Source organism: Molossus molossus, unplaced genomic scaffold (assembly GCF_014108415.1).
Source record: "Molossus molossus isolate mMolMol1 unplaced genomic scaffold, mMolMol1.p scaffold_m16_p_6, whole genome shotgun sequence".
Classification (NCBI taxonomy): domain Eukaryota; kingdom Metazoa; phylum Chordata; class Mammalia; order Chiroptera; family Molossidae; genus Molossus; species Molossus molossus.
This window is the reverse complement of record NW_023425399.1, coordinates 41,960,996-41,975,975: the sequence shown is the minus strand read 5'-3', so window position 1 is coordinate 41,975,975 and position 14,980 is coordinate 41,960,996. Positions and strand designations below refer to the sequence as shown.

At 39.1% G+C, this 14,980-nt stretch overlaps 2 protein-coding genes across 3 annotated transcripts in view; both read right to left on the bottom strand.

The window, feature by feature from the left end:
* The window catches only part of KAT14 (lysine acetyltransferase 14), a 32,288-nt gene extending 21,804 nt beyond the window's left edge, over positions 1-10,484 (bottom strand). The window contains exons 1-3 of one of the 2 annotated variants that reach the window (XM_036245182.1): positions 9,777-10,484; positions 7,245-7,363; positions 3,245-3,366 (exon numbers count right to left, since the gene is read on the bottom strand). In XM_036245182.1, the coding sequence (XP_036101075.1) occupies positions 3,245-3,366; positions 7,245-7,363; positions 9,777-10,035 (500 nt within the window). In that variant the 5' untranslated portion in view covers positions 10,036-10,484. The remainder of the gene's footprint in view (positions 1-3,244; positions 3,367-7,244; positions 7,364-9,776) is intronic. The other variant, XM_036245183.1, reaches the window with a different exon arrangement.
* On the bottom strand, positions 10,299-14,254 carry LOC118618740 (protein PET117 homolog, mitochondrial). Its single transcript, XM_036245184.1, has 2 exons — positions 14,153-14,254; positions 10,299-10,482 (listed from the first exon to the last, which is right to left on the bottom strand). Exons 1-2 carry the CDS (start codon positions 14,246-14,248, stop codon positions 10,324-10,326), a joined length of 255 nt encoding a protein of 84 aa, XP_036101077.1. The 5' UTR covers positions 14,249-14,254; the 3' UTR covers positions 10,299-10,323.
* Positions 14,255-14,980: the final 726 nt, after the last annotated feature.

The following is a 14,980-nucleotide window of genomic DNA, read 5'->3' as shown; positions in this document are numbered from 1 at the left end:
AAGTTAGGATTGTAAACGTAAATTAAATGACCACACATACACATGGTAATTAAACTGTAGTAATTAATAAAGCTTTGTATATTTTTTAATTTGTTTCTACAGAAGTTACATAAAGTTATTTAGGTTAGTCCTAAATAATCCTTTACACACTTAAACTTTAATAAAAATTAAAGGCATAAAAACAAAACCTATAAATATCTGAAAGAAAATATATTCCAATTTAGAACTTCATTACACAATGTACTTTTCTCTTAGCTCTTTTTAAAAAAAATTGATTTTGGAGAGAAAGAAGGGAAGAGGAGAAGGAAGAGAAAAAGAGAGATAGAGAGAAACATTCCTATGAGAAATTCATCCATCAGTTGCCTCTTACACATGCCTGATGGGGATGGAACTTGCAACCTAAGTATATGCCCTGACCAGGAATCAAACCTGTGACCTTCTCGTGCACCTGACGACATTTCAGCCAACTGAGTCAAACTGGACAGGGCTATTCTCTTAACTTTTATGGCAAATGAGAAACAGTTATTATTGTGAGGAATTTAAAATATGTTCTATGGAAAGCAGATTAAAATGTTAGTAGCTATGGAAAGAGTCTGACTGTAAATGTTCTTTGTGGCCCAGTTTTCTGGGATGTAGTGATTCTATATATGTTCATACATAGAGACATCTGAGTGTATGGTAACCACATCTGGGAGCAGTTTTAGGTGACTTTCCTATCACTGATGTTTAAAGCAGAGTTCCCAAAGTAAAGGTTAGCACTGGGCAGGAAACTGAGTGATAAGGAATCACAGTAATTTTTCATTCTCTTTCACTCCTTCTGGTTATATCAAGAAGAAAGTTTGTTGCTTGGAATTCTAACACAAGTAGCATCCCCTTTGATCAAGAAAGAGGGTCTCAGATTGCCTCTTCAGGCCATGGACTCCAGCGACAACTTAATGGCATTGTTTTATTTTTAGTGCATTTATTTTCATAGTTTCATTCTATTTATGGCAATACCAGGGTGGTGTGAAGTTTCTTTTTAAAGTGAATGTATTTTTTAAAGTGATCTGTTTTAAATAAGTAAATGATAATTCAAGTGATACATTATTATACTCAAACCACTAGAACTACACAGCAGCTGGTAAGTAATTAATGCATTTCAGTACATATATTAAAAGGAACAGGCTCTAGAAATGAACAACTTCTGCTAAAATAACAGCAATATCCTTAAAAGCAGGCAATTTAAAACCAATTTCTTTCAGAAGACAATCCATTAAACAGAACAGCACACACTGAGAGATCATGAAAACATTCCAAGATCTAATTTTACCAGTTTTTTACTTTCTTGTCCCTTATAAATGGGATATATTAAGTTCCACAAATAGTGCTAAATCATTAAACTAAGAAAAGAGATTTCCTTTCTTTAAGAAAAAGAACCAGTTATACTGTCAATTTTTTTCTTAGTACTACTAAAATACTCAAGAACAAAAATAACTCATTTTGTAAAAATGTACTGAATCCATTCTATTTTTTTCTTCATAACAAGCCTTCAGAAAGTTGCCCCTCCTTTCAAATGCCTTCCCTGATTTCTCAGCAACATTAGTAGAGCTGTGACTTCTCAGCACTAGAGGAAACAGAGGCTGCAGTGAGTTCAACGTGAGGACAGGTACAAACTCCTTGCTCTGACTTGATGTGATCAGAGCCTTTATCTTGTCTACACTGACCCGATAGGCAAGATTTATGAATTTCACACAGGACTTCAGATGGCAATTAACAATCAGAACCTCAAATAGAATTGACCAATGCAGTTGCAAACTCACTAATCCCTAAATGGCAATAAAAATTGCAATAAAGATCTTATTAGATCCACATGAACATATGGTCTCGCCCTGGCTGGTGTGGCTCAGTTGGCTGAGTGTTGCCCCATGCACTGAAAAGTCGCAGGTTTGATTTCTGGTCAGGGCACATGCCCCGGTTACAGGCTCAATCCTCAAGTAGGCGGTGTGCAGGAGGCAACTGATGGATGTTTCTCTCCCTCTCCCTTCCTCTCTCTCTAAAATCAATACAAACTTTTTTTTAAACAAAAACGTATGGTCTCACTGTCTATGCACTGGCATCCTTAAGTCTAATTAACAGGCAATCACCAAGGAAAAGTGCACTCAGCAGCAAAATCAAAGCATTATCATGAAAAGAGGAATGAATGAATGAATAAGCCACATCTGTATTAATAATGTACCTAAACTTCACTAAGCAATGTAATTCCAAAAAGTATAAAACTTTCTCTCCTCCAGTTAACAAAAACAAATATTAATAACATAAGACTCTATTAATAAAGAACAACATAAATGGGTACAGTAAAAAATGGCCATTATTTTCTTCTTCTGATCTCCATTTAAAAGGACAGTAATAGCCCTGGCCAGTTTGGCTCAGCGGTTGGAGCATCAGCAAATGGACCAGAGTCCTAGGCTCAGTTCCCGCTAGGGGCACATACCAAAAAAAAAAAAAAAAGAGGATGTAATAATGCTATCTCCTCCAAATAAATATTTACTCATCCAACTATTAAACAACCTCATTTAGTCAAGCTTTTTTTAACATTCTACGAACCTCTTCAAAATCTCTTAATGCTCAGTAAAAACCAATAGTTTCCTCCGGAAGTAGGATGAGATTACATTTTTAATAGTACATATTTCCACTTTGATTTTTCATAAACAAGTTTTTTTCATTTTTTTTTTTTCGGTACGTGCCCCTATCGGGACCCAAACCCAGGATTCTCTGGTCCGCAGGCCAACGCTCCAACAGCTGAGCCAAACTGGCCAGGGCATAAACAAGTTTTTAACTTAAAAAAGGAACAACACTTTCTGGATTACAAAATTCTCTGTTAATCGCCACATGCAAATGGGTACTCTAATTCTCTAAAGCAGCGACTTTCAACTAGTGTGCCCAAAGAATTTTTAAAACGTGCAATACACATGACTATATAGTCAGAGACACTGACTTCTTTTCTCTTTGATGCTCAAATAAAAATGACAACAGCCAATACAACAATACTTGTCCAGTGTGAATGAATCAAAATTATACCTACATTTTTGTCAGATCATCAAAAAGTATATTTTTTAGTGTGCTACAGAATTTTAGTACTTAGTTTATGTGTGCCATGAGATTAAAAAAGTTTGAAAATCGCTGCTCTAGAGGGCTGCATTAATCTTATATTCTTCATTCTTTACATCTTTGTTCAAGTTAATAAGATTTTTAAAAATCATGTTACCTATTCCCTAGTAAAAAAGTCCAATGTTTTTCAATAAAGGCACAGATATCCTCTTTCCACCTGAAATAACCTTGACGTCCACTTCCTTCCAAAGACAAGTTGTACATTGCCAACATGACAATCTGAAACACAAACAAAACAAGAGCTGAGAGAGAGGGTATTAATGATTAAGGGTATTAATGTTTAGGGGGGAAATTTTGGTGTTTTATATTCTAGGTAGTAATGCTGGAGAATGGAGGGGGAAGAAGAAGGATAATATCTTGGAATAGTCTCAGTATAGAATTTTACTTCCCTTTTTGTTCTCTGATAAATATCGCTAATCCACTTATTTATGTGCAGTTTTGCCTTACATATGCAGGAATGATGCGTGGTTGAACTTATTATGATAAAAAACCACTGTCCTGGGTAGAGCCCTCAGCCCAGTATCCCTCCATCCTACACAATGCAGAACTAAGAGAAGTGTTAAATACTGGCCATCAGGAGGCCTCCAGTTGTCTACTCCAGCCAGTACCTTCTGACTGACAGTGCTAACTTTATTAAATATTTTGAAATTTAGCCTGCATATATATTTTTCAAAGCTCTTTAGAGGGCAAAAACAAATGACTCTCAGAATTTCAGAGTTGAAAAATGTGACACACCATCTGCCCATTTTTAGTTGTGGAAACCTTTCTTCAAATGGAATCAGCATTCAACAAGGGGCAGAGACATGAAAGGCCTGGCTGCTCAGCCCATTCTCAGAGGGCTGCCTTTCCAGAGCTCAATGTGAAAACTCCTAATCTAGTCCAACCTGGTTACTTTATAGATAATTAATTCAAATGGGACAGTATTTTCCAGAAACATAAATAACACATGCTCATTGTAAAAGACTTCAATAATAGAGAAAAGAGCAAGGACGTAAAAATCACTTTAAATCCGCTCTCCAGAAATAATCACTTTTATCATTTTCAGTGACTGTTGTTTCAGATAATTCTCTTTGTTTCTATATGTAGTTTTGTAATTATGTAATTTTATGTAAATGGACAGAAATATACAAGCTGTTCAAGACCATGTTTTCAAACTAGTAAAAATAATGATTAATTTGGGGGCAATGAAATTGAAAAGGGAACAGAGAATCAAAGGGGAAAAAATCCTTAATTATTTCCATAATGAGTATCCTAAAGCTATAAGGAATCCAATAAAGTGCAATTTATCCCCCAACATCTGGGTCCACAGCATTAACTCCAATGGTCCCATGAGAAGACCTATGACTCATGGCAATTCTAACGCTTCCACTGAGTTTCAATTTCCCTTATCCTTAAATTTGTAAAAATTGTGGATGGTCTAACAAGTAATTAATCCCTTGAACAGATTTTTCAAATTCTTCCATTTATTTTTACATCAGGTCAACATCAAACAACAAGCATCTTCCTTTAAGCAGTTTTTGTTCATGGGAATTACTATTTAATAGATATGAAGTTTCAGTTTGGGAAGATAAGAAAGTTCTGGAAATGGATGGTGGTGATGGTTGCCAAACAATGTGAATATACTTCATGCCACTGAATTGTATACTTAAAATCATAAACTTTTATGTTATGTATACATTACCAAAATTTAAAAAAGTTATTGTTCAAGAACTGCTTTAAGGAAAGACTGATGTGAACTTCTGCCAACTCAGACTCCTAGAGTGCCTCAGAAACAAGATTCACTGTTAATCTCAGTGGCAGATATGCACGTGTCAATTTATTTCCGATACTATTTTTTTATATTTGAAACATTTCATGACTTTAAAAAGTTAAAATTTACACATTTACTTGAAAATAACTTTACCTATCATCACAATACTTACTGAGAAAACTACAAATTCAATAAATAAAGGACATGGTTTTCTTCCTCTCCTGGAAGTTATAATCTAAAAGAATTAATCCCAGTGTAGTTTTCTGCTCTCACACTATCAGACCAAGCTCATCAGCAAACGCCTGACTTGTGAACCAGTGTATCCCCAGGGCCTAGCTCAGGGTTGGCTTAGCCACAGCAGGCATTTCACAAGCATCTTGAAAAACAATTATGGTGTCTTTCTTTACATGCAAGGTAATAATGGTTGACTGTCCAGGACAAGAATGTAAAAACTATTCTCTCCTTCCTAAACACATGATAAAGCTTCTCCTGCATTTCAAACTGTTGTTCAGAGGTAACCAAAGAGGACAGTAGTTAGAAGGAGGGAGTGAAAGAAAGAGGCCTTTTAGTCAGGATATCAGACCTCTTTACTATTGGTATTTTGTAATACAAGCAAGCATTTCTATTTATTACTTTCATAAATCAACAAATACAAAGTTTAAGATAAAAAAAGAAAGCCCCGCCGGTATGGCTCAGTGGCTGAGCATCGACTTATGCACCAAGAGGTTGCTAGTTTGATTCCTGGTCAGGGCACATGCCCAGATTGTGGGCTAAACCCTCAGTGGGGGGCATGTAGGAAGCAGCCAATCAATGTTCTCTCTCATCAATGTTTCTTTCTCTCCCCCTCTCCCTTCCTCTCTCTATAAAATCAAAGAAAAAAAGATAAAAAAAGAAAACCCATATTTCGATATACACATAACCACTATTTGGTGACATCAATGGAATCTATTCAAGACCAACTGAGTCTCTTTCAGTTCTTCAATGAGAGATTGAGTCTTTTAAGATGCCACGAAAAACACTGGTCAGTAGCTTTGCCGAGAACCAGATATGTCTGATCTAAGTTAAGATTTCATCATACCAGTATTTCTATCACCAATGTGTCTTTGGAAGTAAAAAAAATAATTTTTAAGCAATGTTAGTTTAATTAATTGTGCAAATTGAGCCAATATTATGTATTCTGAGCAACTCAAAACCAGTTTTTCTTTTAAAAAGAACCTCCACAGAAAACTCATACTCTTGAAAATAACTAAAATATATACATTTGCTCTTCAATTTTACAGCTTTTGAGAAGCTACTTGCAGGCTAAATGCAAATCTGTCTACATGTGCACACATCAGAATAATCTATTACTATTAACCTAACCTTGCCTAGAGGCAGGTCTCATGTACGCTTTGAGAAAAATATTGGAATTACAATATTCATGAGACTATATCCTCAATATAAACTTCTTTTCATTTTCTACTCATATATTTTCAGACAAGTCAAAAAGACACCCTCCATTCACCACTGACAGATTTCATGAAGAGATGTCCTAATAAAGTTCTGATAACTAAGATAAATCTAAGGTTGCTAAAGCAACTATAATTTACAAGGAACGCCCGAAGTGGCTTAATGGCATAATCTACAATCTTTCTCATTATCCTGTTTATTTCCTTCATAGCAAAAAATTGCTTTAGGTAATTAACTGATTTGTCTGCTTATAATTTAAAATAAATGTGTAGAATGTCACTGCCTAGGCAGGGGTCTTAGCGGGCTCACTCATCACAGCAGTCTCTAGGTCTAGACCAGTACCTGGTTCATCACAGGCAGTCAATATCTGTTGAAGTTATAAATGTAAAACTGAATATGTATAATTAATTCCTTTTTAGAATTTAAAGACTATATATACATTGTACCCACTATAGACATATTAATATAAAAACAAGACCAAAGAATTAATACAAAGATCAATAAAAAGCTATTGCTCAGATAAATAGCTGGAATTTGGCATTGGTATTGAGGATAGTTATAAGTGGACATGAGTATTCATCAAATGGTTTCATTGTTCTAAAAATGGGTGCCAGGAAAATGAGAACTTAATTTTCAATTAAAATCAGAGTTTGACATTACATAAAAATGATACTATGTGTGTGAATTTTTCAAGAATCTCAAACCCAATTCACTAAGTTAGCAGTGAGTACCATGAACTCCTTTCTCTACATATTTAGTATATCATTTTCATGGGGAAATAAAAAGTGACCCTCAATACAGCTCAAAAGCTCATATAAGTTGCTTTTTCTCTAGATATTCCAACAAATTCCTTGCAGAACCAACCTCATGAATTCTACAGGAAGAGCCTTTTACTCACTTGCTGCCATGTTAACTTCAACCTTTCATACTGCTCCTTGCCATCTTCTGAGCAATCAGAACAAGTAAACCTAAAAAAATTATCACCCTTAAGGTAACTGAGCTGTTCCCTCAGCTGACCTAGGAGAAAAACAAAAAGGCATATCATAGGTTTATCTAGAGCAGGGGTAACTCAAAGGTTTAATTCATTTATTAACCAGATTTTCCATTTCCCATATTGTTTTTCCTTCGTTTCAGCCAGTCCACAACAGAAGGAGGCAGGGAAGGGAGAAGAGAAGAAAGATTTGTATTCTTCCAATATCAAGTATATGCCCACCAAGATTGCTGGTTCCCTTTTAGGAGAAAGATACTGGGAAAAGCAGGTATTGCTGCTCACTGGATTTTCCAACTGCTAACATTCCTGACTCCTGTAGTTCTCATCATACATTCTTTCAAAAATGATCTAAGCTCCCTCTGAGTATCAGGCACTGGGGTAGGAACTGGGAATACTATACCCAAGACAAGCATTCTAACTGCTCTTAGCAGTTTACAAATTCTGTAAGGAAAACATGAGGAAATAAGTAATTATAACAGTGCAGATGTCACTGTACATCAGAATCACCCAGGGAATTTTTTTGGTTTTGTTTTTAGTATGTCTTGGCCTACCCCACATGAAATTAATCAATCTCTGAGGTGGGGCCTGGGTCTGCATCTTTAAAAAGTCCCCAGGTGACACAAGCACTGTAAGCCATGAAAACCACTGCAGCAGTAAAGGCAATGTGAGGGCACATAAAAGGGGTGCCCAACCCATATTGGGAAGATAGGAGAGCTAGAAAAAGTGGGTTCTACAGGATAAGTAGCAATGACCAGGGGAAGAAAGATGCTTGTGTGTATGGGGGAGGGCACGGAGACTAGAGATGCATATTCCAGTAAGAAAATTAAAATGTGCTATGCCCTGACTGGTTTGGCTCAGCAGTTAGAGCGTCAGCCCTTGGACCGAAGGGTCATGGGTTTGATTCCGGTCAAGGGCATGTACCTGGGTTACAGCTTCGATCTCCAGCCCTGGTTGGGGTCATGCAGGAGGCAACTAATTGATGTGTCTTGCTCACACCAGTGTTTCTCTCTCTCCCTTCCACTCTATCTAAAAATTAATTACAAAAATATCCTCAGGTGAGGATAAAAAAAAATGTGCTAAGTCCCAGGGATAAGAAAGACTGGTTGTAGAGAATTAAAATCTCTTCCTAACAGCAAAGTTTTGTTTATGTGTGAGGATAAAAGGATACTAGAGAGAGAGGCTAAAGAAGTTAGCAGGGGCACAATCATAAAGGGCAGTTTAAAAATGTGTACTGTGAGGACAAGGAGAAAGCCACTGAGATTTACAAACAGGACCCTGAATTATTAAGCAGAGAGAGACACAGCTCACAAAAAAATCTAATATGTAATAAATTATACGTTTTCTATGAAAAGTTATATATTAGTAGTAACTAATTACTAATTAATAAGTATTAATCTGAATAGTTGAATCTTCAAAAACGTTTCCACATATCAGAATATTACCCACTATACAATTATATATATAAAAATACTTCTCACCCTGGCCGGTTTGGCTCAGCGGTTAGAGCATCAGCCTGCGGTCCCGAGAGACCCGGGTTCGGTTCCCGCTAAGGGCATGTACCTTGGTTGCGGTTTGTCCCTGGCCCTGGTCAGTCGTGCGGGTGGCAGCCACTCGATGTGTCCCTTTCACATCGATGTTTCTCTCTCTCTTCCTCTCTCTCCCTCCCACTCTACCTGAACAAAAAATGTCCTCGGGTGAGGATAAAAAATAAATAAAATAAAATAAAAATAAAAATACTTCTCTGACCTAGTTACAAATTCTGTTACACAAAGAATTCTTCCAGTACATATGCCTTTACTAGTCTCTGCCTAATAGAAAAATTCTGTTTGGTAAGACTCAGGATGACTGGCAAAGCATACTCTTCCTTAAGAACGAGGAAGCTAGCAATTAAAAAAACTTGAGTTGAAAAACTAAAATATCAAGGAAGCATGTGTATATATATCTCTTGCCAGCAGATCAAAGAGGCCAACAAGTAGAAAATGAGAATGGTCCTAGAAAAAAAGAACACAGAACACTTTTAATCTACTAATTCTAGCCTTACTTCAGCATACAATAGGATTTGTCCATGTAAATTAAATATTAAAGTAATTTTTATGAACTTGAACTTTAATTCTACACTGGGCCTAGAATTTGGCCCAATTCTTAACATAGCCTTGTTAGAAAAATCTAATTCTTTCAGTAACACAGGATTTCCAATTTTCTGATCTTTACTGGGTTATCATCAAGAATGTTATTTTAACAATGTGATAAATGTTGATAGTAATTTTTATTAGTATAAATGTTTGTTTTATATAAACTTGCAGTTAACCAACTAAACTAAAAATAAATATAATAATTATCTTTTTATTTAGATCTACTTTACATTCATGTTTCTTTCACAGGTTAGAAAAACAAACCACGTAGAAATAGACAAATCAAAGGAATCAAGAAGCTCCTTACTGGCTGGTATCCATTTTTGGCATTTGTCACAGAAGTAGGACAGCTGCTCCTCCATCCAGGACACATCTCCTTCATCACTGTTGAGAGAATCCCCACTCTGATCATGAGACAGGTCCACTGATGCCTGGTCCTCCGATTCAACAATCAGGAGAGTTTCCCCTTCCACTTCACCCTCCTCCAGGCCTTCTGAGGTAGATGTTCTTGTGGCTTCATCATCATGGCGACTTATCAAACTACTCAGATGAATGTTACTATCCATCCCTTCTTTCTCACAGGGTCAGAAGTGCTCTCTGAAACAATCCTAAACTCTGGACACCAAGCTTAAAGGGGCAGACACTCTTCAGAAGAATATCTGCCCACTTCTCTACTCGATATAATAAACTTTTAAAGCAATAATTTAGAATATGTAACTCATTGTCCTTTTACTTGATTGAGTTTAAAAGAACAGTGACCAAAAAAGGTTGAAGATCTTATCAAGCTATTCTCCATCAACACACTCACATGCACACACACATTCAACACTATCTGTCCCACCAATATTTCACATTCATTTCAAGTCATGTTTTTTTAGATCCTTTGCCAATAACATCTTCTCTCTTTCTGCTTCAAGTTGCTCAGTCAAAATAATCTGTTCTCCCAAAAGACGAATGTTTTCTTTCTTCCGATTTTGCCTTTCAATGTCTCTGATCACTCCGTCACGAAGCCTCTAAAAATGTAAGAAACAGATTTCAGTAACACTCTGAACAGGTGGTTCCCATCCTTGTGCCATTGAAGTCCAAATAACAGTGTTACCAAAATACACTTAAAACTTTCAGACTCCAAATACCCAGTTTCTATTTTAACTTTCTGTATAAATATAAAATGTAATAAAGAAACCATCAAATTAATCTGGTAGTGTGCTATAATGTTATCACTTGAATGACTACTTACCATATTTTAAGAAATTCCTGAACATCTAGTATAGAAAACTTAACTGGAAATAACAATTTAGAAAGAAAAACTGCCACTATGTTGAATTTTAAAAGTTTAATTGATATATGACACTTAACAAATTTGATAAGAATTACTACAGTAACTTTCCTATTAGCAATTATCCTAGCTGAATAGTAAACATTTAAGAAAAAAGAGAGATTACTACAATATGAACAAGCTTTAAGGTACATGCAAAAAAGTAAATAAAGAGAAAAAAATTATACAGAATTACTAATCAATTATATAACAGAGAGAGAGAAGGGGGAAAAAAAGAATGCTACACCAGAGAAAAAAATAAAGGCCCATCCATGGTAGTTACTTTGTTAAGCACTAAAGACAAGTAGAAAATTCCAGAACATGGACCTGGCACCTAAGATGAGACTTTTTAAAGCATCAATCCAGTCATGACTAGTAACTAACATTTTATAGTTACAGGTCACAAAAATGCTCTAAGTTTTTAAACAGCAGCCTTGTGAGGCATAATTAATGAGGATAAGACCAAGGGTCTGAGTATGTTTTGTTTTTTTAACATGTTTTTATTGATTTTTTCCTTTTTTGAGAGAGAGAGAGGAAGGGAGAGATAGAAACATCAATGTGAGAGAGAAACATCTATCAGCTGCCTCCTGCCCACCCTCTACTGGGGATGGAGCCTGCAACCCTGGCATGTGCCCTGACTGGGAACCAAACTGGGACCTCTCAGTCCATGGGACAATGCTCAATTCACTGAGCCACACTGGCTGGGCTATCTATCTATCTATCTATCTATCTATCTATCTATCATCTATCTTTAATTATATCTATTTAAAAGACTCACCAAGTATCTACTAGCTGGACCTCCTCTAGGCCTAGAGCTTCATTCCCTATTATTGGGGAGTAGAGATAATAATGCAACTGAAAACCAACTTATTTATCCCTGAACCCTTGGCAAGACCACCAGAGACAGAAATGGAGGTGCTCATTCCACTCCTCCCTCCCCTATTCTTCCTATCCTGTGCTCCTTACATCATGACTTACCTACACACCCAACCCACACCCCAAAGCCTCCCTCCTTCTCTGCAGTCATTCCACACCTGCCTGAGATTCTACCCTGCCTTGCCAGACTTTAGCACATGCTTAGGAGAAAGATACTGGGAAAAGCAGGTATTACTCTTCATCCATCATTTGCTATCTTCCTCCAAGTTTCAATATGTATGCTGATTTCCACTTAACTTCCTTACCAACTACTTCCCTTACTAACCACTAAGACCTCTTCACTATTCCAATTCTAACACCTAAGAACTCCGGCTCCTCATGTAAGTACTACTTGTTTTGCTGGGTTCCCATGAAAATTAAAGATAATGTATATAAAGTGCTTACTACATACAGTGCCTGTACTAAGTATGTGATAGACAGTCAAGGAACAATAGTCATTATTTTATTTCTTGCTTCCTGGAACCTTTTTACATATCCACCATGTCAATTATTTGGCTAACTCCCACTGCTAGAAAGTAAGCCCATAATGAATGATTGGATATAAGATAAACACAAGTTACTCTGGTCAATCTTTTCTTCATCTTTAACTTCTAAATATCTAAATCTTCCTGTTCTTCCACTGTCTAACACAGTGGTTCTCAACCCTGGCTGCATGTTATAACCTCCTGGGTTGCCTTTTTTTCTTTTTTTTTTTAATCCTCACCTGAGGACCTTTTTCCATTTCTTGTTCAGATAGAGTGGGAGGGAGAGAGACAGAGAGAAACATCGACGTGAAAGGGACACATTGAGTGGTTGACACCTGCACGACCCATCCAGGGCCGGGGACAAATTGCAGGTTACGTGCCCTTAGCGGGAACCGAACCCGAGTCTCTCTGGACTGCAGGCCCACGCTCTAACCGCTGAGCAAAACCGGCCAGGGTCCCCTGGATTTCTTTTAAAACATACCTAAGCAGGATCCCCATCCCCAGAAGATTCTGATTTAAAAGGTCTGGAGTAGGGCCCAGCCTCAGTTGCCTTGTAAAAACTTTCCAGGAACACTAGGTGTGTAGCTAGGTTTCAGAACCAAGCTCTGAAAACCCAGCCCTACCTGACACTCTGAAATTCCGCTCACTGACCTCAGAGCTACATTCAATATATCATCCTCTACTCCATCACAATTTTTCTTGGGGTCACCATCTTTTTTCCTTCTTAGAAGGAGATAGATTCCTGCCTCTATTACAAAAGCTACCCTTTTGGAACCCCAAATCTCTAGTCTCTTCCATGCCCTTTCATTATCCATCATCTCATTCCCTCCTCCCCACAATTTCTGAATCTTCACAGGCTTCCTCACCCCTGATTTCAACAGATTGTGAAAACAGAAGACAAAGACCTCATCTGCTTCATATCTGAATACCGAGCACACAGCACAGTCTAATGCAAGAAATGACTTTACTACTGATTCAGGTCATTACTTCAACCTTGGCAAACTAGGCTCAACCAATACTCGAACCAAGGTGCTCTCTGAGAGTTCACTGATGACCTAGCTCCCGTTCTAAACGTTCAGCACTGTTTCGAATCACTCAGTCTCTCTCAGGAGCAGCTATGCTTCCTTATCTTCGCTTCCCACAACGCCTAGTGCAGTGCCTGGCACACAGTGATCACTCATTAAACGTGTGCTACTTGAATAAGAAAGAAATTATGAGCTGAGAGACACAGAATGGACACTCAATCCAATGATCAGTAAGTCACGATATGTCTAGAAATACAAGTACCAAAAAAAAAGGAAAGAGAAAATTTGGAGATTGATATCCCTAACGTTCCCAGAATCTAATTTCATAGCAAACTGTTCCTTATAAAATATAATAAAACAAAACAAAACAACATTGAGGTATCTCACCAAATTACCTTGACCAAAGGCAAGAAGGTGGAGACAGGGATGCTTCTTTGTCATAGGTTAAAATCTTAGCATTTAAACACATTAGGACCCAACCTTGGGCCAGGAGGTGGAGAGAGGCCAGTAACCTGCTGAATGCACTCCAAGGAAACCCCTTCCCCTCCTCCATTTTCCTACGGTCCCAGTAACATTCCGAAAGGTCGTATCACTGCAAGTTGGCTGTGATTTGAAAACGGGACCGCTGACCACCCCACGACCGCGCGTTCGCGGGAGCCACGCAACTTTAGCGCAGAGAGGGCCGGGCTCCCAGGCGCCCGCCAGAAGAGCGTGGCCTGGACCTCGAGGGCGCACGCAGCCGGGGGCTGCAGCGCCCAGGGCCGAACAAGCGGCAGCCAGCCGCAGTCCCATAAGCATGAGAGTGCCGGGCTGCGCCACCCGGGAGGAAAGGACAAGGGAGAAGGAAAAACCAGGACAAATGGAAAACCACGCGGCGAGAGAAGAGCCCGAAGCCGCCGCCGCCGCCGCACTGGCCCGGAAGAGACTGTCACGTGACACCGACCTGCCGGTCCTGCCGCTGCTTCAGATGCACGCCGGCCACCGTGGCCGTCGTCAGCACCACCGAGAGGCCCAGCACCAGCTTCGAGCTCCTCGACATCCCCGCGCTGGCCGCCGCGCCCGCCCCCTTCCACCCTCTCCAGGCCCCAGGGCGCCGCCGTGAGTGCGTCGCTGCTAGTGCGAGCCAGACCCGATACCTAGAACGCCGAGCCTCAGTCCCTGCGAGCGCCGCTCGCCGCTGCCAGGCGCGAGCAATCGAGAACCGAGCGGCGCCGGCTCCCTGGCCAGTGCAGCTTCGCGTGGAGCCTGGGGAAAGGAGGGATGCCCTTTCTACCTTGCGGGCGGCCGGGTTGACACACTCCCAATTCAAATTGTAAAGAAAAGTCCCAGCACCTTGCCGGGGATGGGGTAGAGGGGTTCCATGCCTAAGCTTCATTTTATCGCCTCCCCACCACCCGCGGCAGGGGTCATCCGGCGCTGAGGCGGGCGGTGGGGGGGGGGGGGGTTCCCACTGGGGTAAGTTGCTGATACAGTTGCTTTGCTCAATACCAGCTCACCAAACTCCAACCTCATTGTCCCTTTGGCGGGGGAGGTGCCACCAGGAGATGGAGTTTTGCTGCTTAAATACTGTAAACAGTCACCTGCTTTTACCTTGACACTGTGCGGTGGCTGGTCAGGGTCAGATTTTTCTTAAAATCTAAAGTCTTCTGGCTAAAGAGCATGCTAACTGGGTAGCACATCTTCTTGCCTCCTGATAGAAAAAGAGCTGGTCACCTCCTTGCCTATGTAAATAATCCTTAAAAGGTCATTTTTACACCCTTACAGCCTCCGT